Genomic DNA, 8,179 nt, shown 5'->3' on the forward strand with positions numbered 1-8,179 from the left:
CCTCCTCATCCTCATCCTCCTCCTCCCTGCAACCTTTTTTTCTGAAAAAATATGATGGATGGTCACGGGTAAGAGACAAATTAATATATGGATTGACTTGTTTATTTGTTTTTTTCCAGATGCATCCCTCTATTGTCCTTCGAGGAGCCAGTCTGGGGCGCACATCCCTGTCCTCCTTAGAGTTTGGATGTCCTCTGTGTCCAAAGTTCAGTTCAACAATAGAGGTTGTGATACAGAAACATCTGCAGAGCCACTGTGCAAATGCAGTGACGTTCCAGGGTACGTGTTAAAATGATATGCTCTCACAACGAATGATATTGTTGGATTACGTTTGTCTGTCTGCGCGTAGAAACGTCTCATATGTGGACCAGCTCGGCTCAAAGGCGAGCCGCTTTCAAAGGATCCACACTTGTAGACATTGTGATGTTCATTGCATGTAAAGTACATTTTTTGTTGTAATGTCATATTTTTAAAACAAATTCTTCCTTTTCAGATCAATTAATCTGCAGATGCAACAATCCATGCAGAGATGGAAGCCATTTCCACTGTCCCTTGTGTTCCAAAACAATAAGGCGTAAACTGGACATGATATTCCACGTGACCGGTTGTACCAGAGGTTGTGACTTGGCGCCGCCCGGGGCCAAAGCTGAGCCGCCCTCGCCACAACAGGCTCAGTCAGTGAGCCCCCCTCCCTCATCGGCCCCACAGGACTCTCTAGCAGGAATAGTGAGTGTTGAACATTCATACACACTTCCAGCCCCGACCTCGGAGCCTCCCCAGTCCCATTCCCCTTCTTCGCCTGAGCAGGAAGTCACTGCCGAGGCGGCGACGGCGAGGGCGACCCGGCTGCCCCCTCCACGTGTGAAGTGCCCCCACTGCTTCATCGGCATCTTCAAGAAGAATCTGGTTCTGCACATCCAAAGAAAACACGGGGGCCCGAAAGACATCACAGCGGCGTGTCACCTCAAGAGTGTGTGTGTGGACAAAAGCCGCGGCCTGTACGCCGTCCAGAAAACCGCTTGTGGTTTCAGCGTCCCGGTGCACGTGCAGCGTAAGACGTGGGGCCCTCAACACGTGACAAAGTGCGAGATGCCGAAATGTCAGCAGTACCACTTGCTGGCCGTGCAGACCGGCCCCTCCCACCGCCTGTGTCGCCACATCCGCTCCCTGGACTACTGCGAAGTCACTGCGACGGAGGAGCCGCTTCGGCACGGCGTCCTGCAGGACATGTTGGAAAACGAGTTCCTCGGCGAGGCCGACGCGGCCGTCTGCAGGAAGAGGCAGAGGGAGGCCGAGGAGGCTCGCGTGCCGTTGTCCGTGCTGGTGGAGCTCGGCTCCCAAACGAACGTCTGCCTCTCGATTAGCGAGCCCGAGTCGTCCGGCTTGGCCGCTCTGGGCAGAGTCATGGTGTCGTACAACGTGAAGAGCAACGCGCTGCATTGCCACTGTGCCAAGACACAAGTGTCCTGTCCTCACAAGTTCGTCTCCATGTGGCACCTGTTCCAGACGCACAGAGAGCTTCTGCTGAGCGCACCACCACCCTCCACCACCACCACCACGTCTCCAGTGGACACTCGGCCTGTCAGTCGTCCCCCGACTGCAGGGACGGAGAGGACAGCAGCAGACACTCTTCCTGAAGACGTCACCGCTCCGACAGCCCTGACGGATTACTACCAGTTACCTCCAGTGTATTCCAGCTGAAACTGTGGACACACACACACACACACACACACACACACACACACACACACACACAGTATCACCTGTTAAAGTGAATTTACATTCACCCATAATAATATTTATTTGCCTTTTCTCCATTTTTGTGTTTTTTTTTATTGTCTTGTTATCGATATATCAATTGCCAACGGGTTGATTTGATGAATTGCTACGATTGAAAACAAGTTATTGATGATCAAAGTACAGAATATAGTCGACCACTTTCCAGTGTGTTTTTTTTTTTTACTGTTTATGATCTCAAAACAAAAGCTGTTTTAATAAAACTGCATTTTGATTCAACAAGAAAAGCAGTGACACGTTAAATTTCTATTTGCACATAATATTTATTTTATTTACATAACAATGTTTGAGCTTTTTTTTAATTCCCCTGTCCTGACCACAACCACAGAGTTCTGGATACAGGAAGTAGTTGGTTCTGGATACAGGAAGTAGTAGGTCCTGGATACAGGAAGTAGTTGGTTCTGGATACAGGAAGTAGTAGGTCCTGGATACAGGAAGTAGTTGGTCCTAGATACAGGAAGTAGCTGGTTATGAATACAGGAAGTAATTGGTTCTGGATACAGGAAGTAGTTGGTTCTAGATACAGGAAGTAGTTGGTTCTGGATACAGGAAGTAGTTGGTTCTAGATACAGGAAGTAGTTGGTTCTGGATACAAGAAGTAGTTGGTTCTGAATACAGGAAGTAGCTGGTGCTGGATACAGGAAGTAGTTCTGGATACAGGAAGTAGATGGTTCTGGATACAGAAAGTAGTTGGTCCTGGATACAGGAAGTAGTTGGTTCTGAATACAGGAAGTAGCTGGTGCTGGATACAGGAAGTAGTTCTGGATACAGAAAGTAGTTGGTCCTGGATACAGGAAGGAGCTGGTTCTGGATACAGGAAGTAGTTGGTTCTGAATACAGGAAGTAGCTGGTTCTGAATACAGGAAGGAGCTGGTTCTGGATACAGGAAGTAGTTGGTTCTGGATACAGGAAGTAGCTGGTTCTGGATACAGGAAGGAGCTGGTTCTGGATACAGGAAGGAGCTGGTTCTGGATACAGGAAGTAGCTGGTTCTGGATACAGGAAGGAGCTGGTTCTGGATACAGGAAGGAGCTGGTTCTGGATACAGAAAGTAGCTGGTTCTGGATACAGAGAGTAGCTGGTTCTAGATACAGGAATTAGCTGGTTCTGGATACAGGAAGTAGCTGGTTCTAGATACAGGAAGTAGCTGGTTCTGAATACAGGAATGAGGCTGTGGTTATTATTACATTAATTTGAACATTTTGAACGAGTGCACAGTGACTTTCTGAGGTTCTCCGTCTCTGTTGAGAGATTGAAAATGTGCAAGATTACAAAAGTGAGATTAACATTGGACGAGAAATCCGGAGATTGACTGAGAAACACTTATTTCTGTTTATGGCGCCGTTTGCTGAGGGAGGCTTTGTTTTATTCAAAACCTATCGGCTTTCTCTTGTCACCCTGTAGACGCTGACATTTCTGCCATTGTTGGACCACAACACTGTCCACGCCGACCGCGTCCCAAATCTGAACGTTAAACTAGCAAGCAGACGTGTTATTTTAGGGGGAAAACCAAGACTTTAACAAGCCGTTTGTTTTCTTCCCCTCCCCTGAAGCAGCAGCCGGCTGCGAGGAGTGTGACTGGAGTTGCTGAATAACCGAGCGGCTGATTGTTTCCTCGGCTGGGGGGGGGGGGGGGGGGACATCTTTATTTTACCGGCGTGCGGGTCCAGGTGAGGCCGGCCTCCCGAGGTTTCTCTCTCAGACGGTGTTGATGCAGAGCAGCCAGGCCGGGCGGACCAGCAGCAGGACGCCACACAGAATGTCAACGCCGCCGCCTCTCGACAAGCAGAAGCTGCTGCAGCGGCTCGGACGTCTGCCACGGCCTCGGGACACCACGACTCCCGTGAAAATATATTTCAGCAGGTTTCACATTGATACATTTGGAAAACAATGTCTGTTTACACTGAAACAGCAGAAATGGTAAAACAGGATGTAGATTCCATGTTGGGCCACTAGTTGGCGCTGTTGATTGTTTTACTACTGAAAGCACACACACATTCATCAGAGAACCATGAGCTCTAAACATTAACACTGGGAGAACACGGACATGTTACTGGTTTTATGGTGACTGTCAAAATAAAAGTACCAAGCTGGATTGTTATTACAGTGACTGCAAAATAAAAGTACCAAGTTGGATTGTTAGTACAGTGACTGTCAAAATAAAACCACCAAGTTGGATTGTTATTATAGTGACTGTCAAAATAAAACCACCAAGTTGGATTGTTATTACAGTGACTGTCAAAATAAAACCACCAAGTTGGATTGTTATTACGGTGACCGTCAAAATAAAACCACCAAGGGTTGGATTGTTATTACGATGACTGTCAAAATAAAACCACCAAGTTGGATTGTTATTACAGTGACTGTCAAAATAAAACCACCAAGTTGGATTGTTATTACAGTGACTGTCAAAATAAAACCACCAAGTTGGATTGTTATTACAGTGACTGTCAAAATAAAACTACCAAGTTGGATTGTTGTTACGGTGACTGACAAAATAAAACCACCAAGTTGGATTGTTATTACAGTGACTGTCAAAATAAAACCACCAAGTTCGATTGTTGTTACGGTGACTGTCAAAATAAAACCACCAAGTTGGATTGTTATTACGGTGACTGTCAAAATAAAACCACCAAGTTGGATTGTTATTACGATGACTGTCAAAATAAAACCACCAAGTTGGATTGTTATCACAGTGACTGTCAAAATAAAAGTACTAAGTCCCAGGAGAACATGGAGTCACGACACCACGGAGGATTCTGAATGGCTCTACTGAGCATGTGCAGAACTACTCGTCACGATGCACAATAGCAGCGCCGCCGTGGACACACACACTGAACGTTTCCAGAAAGGTTTTAAAACGGATTCCAGAGTAGAGAGACGTGAAAATATCAGCTCCTGAGGAGCCGATGAGCTCAAACATTGATGAGAAAGACTTTATATTGTTAATAGAGGCTTCAGAGTTTCACATTTTAACATTTCCGGGTGGTGGTGGTGGTGGTGGTGATGGTGGTGTGCCTCCAGAGTTTTCCAAACAATAAAGTGTGGCTCGGCTCAAAGAGGTAGAAAAACACTGGGTTAGAGACTGTAGACCCTTGTCAGTCAATCGACTGTTCGACTTGCCAGATACACATCAATGTTTCCTCGACAGCAGTGAGAGTCTGAGGTGCTGCATGTTCACAAGTTTAGTTCCTGACAAACTCCACAATGTGGACAAAACGTTCTGCACCGATAAGAACCTGCAGTCGCAGCCAGAAGACGGAGGAATGTTTATGTTTTAAAATCTACAAGGGTTGAACTTTGGGAGTTTAAACGAGAAACGTGAGGAAATCTTCATTTCTGTCTGAGAAAAGTGTATAAAGTGTGTGGTGACGGGGTTTTACAACCTTAAAACATATATAATACTAAAAAAGTCCACTACTTCGTGGATTTGGCTTTTTGCAGGTTATTCACTGTGGCCTGGTTCATGTCCGCCTGGCCTCACTATCTCACAAGAAACTAAACATGAACCAGGACATTTGTCTGGTTTAGACGTTTTATCAGTTTCAGACATTTGTTTTCTGCTGATTAAGTCACATTGTCTTTTATAGCCCTTTTATACATTTCAGTGATGTCATTGGTTTTAAGTATTCTATCATTTTTTTAAGTTTGGAAGTTTCTAATCTATGTCACCAGTTTGATCTATTTCATTGGTTTTAGCCGTTTGATCATTTCCAGCATCCTTTCTGTTGGACGTCAGTGAACTCCAGGTTCAGCGGCAGAGGAACAGTCAAGCGACTTTCCTCTGAAGCGTTTCTTCAGCTGAGAGGAGCTGCTGGAACGTTGAAAACCACGAACGTCTGTCTTCACAACACTAAAGTGAGATTCTCTGCTGTGCTGGAAGCTGCAGGGCTGCTGGGGGGGGCAGATGTTCGGTGGTTCTACCCCCCCGGAGCCGGTCCAGTGGGCATCAAACCCTGACGTGAGGCGAAGGAGTCTGAGGAGAAGAGGCTCAGTAATTGAAAGGTCGAGTCTGAAATCAAAGTTCAACAATCGCCTGCAGGCGACTTGTTGGTTCAATCAATAGGCGGCGAGCCGCACGGCTCTGACAACACTAAACTGCCCCCAACACCTCCACCCCGCCCCCAACACCTCCACCCCGCCCCCAACACCTCCTCCCCGCCCCCAACACCTCCACCCCGCCCCAACACCTCCATCCCGCCCCCAACACCTCCACTCTGCCCCCAACACCTCCACCCCGGCCCCAACACCTCCACCCCGCCCCAACACCTCCACCCCGCCCCAACACCTCCACCCCGCCCCCAACACCTCCACCCCGCCCCAACACCTCCATCCCGCCCCCAACACCTCCACTCTGCCCCCAACACCTCCACCCCGGCCCCAACACCTCCACCCCGCCCCAACACCTCCACCCCGCCCCAACACCTCCATCCCGCCCCCAACACCTCCAACCCGGCCCCAACACCTCCTCCCCGCCCCCAACACCTCCATCCCGCCCCAACACCTCCTCCCCGCCCCAACACCTCCATCCCGCCCCCAACACCTCCACTCTGCCCCCAACACCTCCACCCCGGCCCCAACACCTCCACCCCGCCCCAACACCTCCATCCCGCCCCCAACACCTCCAACCCGGCCCCAACACCTCCTCCCCGCCCCCAACACCTCCATCCCGCCCCAACACCTCCTCCCCGCCCCCAACACCTCCATCCCGCCCCCAACACCTCCATCCCGCCCCCAACACCTCCACTCTGTCCCAACACCTCCTCCCCGCCCCCAACACCTCCACCCCGCCCCAACACCTCCTCCCCGCCCCCAACACCTCCATCCCGCCCCCAACACCTCCACTCTGTCCCAACACCTCCTCCCCGCCCCCAACACCTCCACCCCGCCCCAACACCTCCTCCCCGCCCCCAACACCTCCACCCCGCCCCAACACCTCCATCCCGCCCCCAACACCTCCATCCCGCCCCCAACACCTCCACTCTGTCCCAACACCTCCTCCCCGCCCCCAACACCTCCACCCCGCCCCAACACCTCCTCCCCGCCCCCAACACCTCCATCCCGCCCCAACACCTCCACTCTGTCCCAACACCTCCTCCCCGCCCCCAACACCTCCACTCTGTCCCAACACCTCCTCCCCGCCCCCAACACCTCCACCCCGCCCCAACACCTCCTCCCCGCCCCCAACACCTCCACCCCGCCCCAACACCTCCTCCCCGCCCCAACACCTCCACCCCGCCCCCAACACCTCCACTCCGCCCCCAACACCTCCACTCCGCCCCAACACCTCCACCCTGCCCCAACACCTCCTCCCCGCCCCCAACACCTCCTCCCCGCCCCCAACACCTCCACCCTGCCCCAACACCTCCATCCCACCCCCAACACCTCCACCCTGCCCCAACACCTCCTCCCCAACACCTCCACCCCGCCCCAACACCTCCTCCCCGCCCCCAACACCTCCACTCTGCCCCAACACCTCCATCCTGCCCCCAACACCTCCACCCTGCCCCCTCATATCTCCACCCTGCCCCCAACACCTCCACCCTGCCCCCAACACCTCCACCCTGCCCTCAACACCTCCACTCTGCCCCTAATACCTCCAACTTGCCCCCTCATATCTCCAGCCTGCCCCACCACCACTAACCTGCTCCACCCTCAGAGCTGCCTCCAGACAGAAACCCCTCCTCTGGCTCACCGAGGCCCCCATGTGGCCGGTGGAGGAGGTTCGTCTGGAAGCAGCTCAGGAGATCAATAGAAAACACTCAGTTGAACAGAGGCGAGTAGAAATCAAGCAGAAAACCAACACTGCTCCAGTAAACGTCTGACTGCAGCTCGTCTGACTCCATTAATTAAATATGATGGATTGATCAGAAAATCTGAGTCAACATGCAACAGAATTCTGCAATTAAAATGCATAAACACATATTGAACATGTTTGAGGAGTTAAAATTTAAACCTGACAGGACGAGTCGTTTGGATTGGCTTTACTATTTTGATCCCTGGAGGGAATTAAAATGAGTTAATCATGCGAGAAAAAAAAGACAGTTAAACTTTGATCTGATGGTGAATAATATTACATTCAAAACACTTCATATCTTCTAAATAAAAAGAATCTCAGATGAAGCAATATGCTCTGTGGAAGCCGATGGGTTTGACAAAAATGTTTTAAGTGGCTTTAATCACAGTACAGGAAACAGAAGAAAAAAACCTGCAGGACAAAGTTTAAATTCTCTTAAAACGAGGAAGAAATTTTGTGTTGAATGTAGAAATGGAACAAAATTGGACTGAAGGAAAAATAGAAATGTGTCACTACTGCCACCTACTGCACAACAGTGGCATCATTTAAGTTGTGTTTCCATGATGCTTCAAGTTAAACTGCAAAA

General features: G+C 50.2%; 1 protein-coding gene across 1 annotated transcript in view; it reads left to right on the forward strand.

Annotated features, from left to right (window-relative positions):
- The window catches only part of LOC308141065 (NACHT, LRR and PYD domains-containing protein 14-like), a gene marked incomplete at both ends in the record, with an annotated part of 38,133 nt that extends 36,432 nt beyond the window's left edge, over nt 1-1,701 (forward strand). Inside the window, one exon of the mRNA XM_080511068.1 lies at nt 808-1,701. Coding sequence (XP_080367194.1) covers nt 808-1,701 — 894 coding nt within the window. The remainder of the gene's footprint in view (nt 1-807) is intronic.
- Nucleotides 1,702-8,179: the final 6,478 nt, after the last annotated feature.

Source organism: Blennius ocellaris (assembly GCF_963422515.1).
Source record: "Blennius ocellaris genome assembly, chromosome: 16".
NCBI classification, from domain to species: domain Eukaryota; kingdom Metazoa; phylum Chordata; class Actinopteri; order Blenniiformes; family Blenniidae; genus Blennius; species Blennius ocellaris.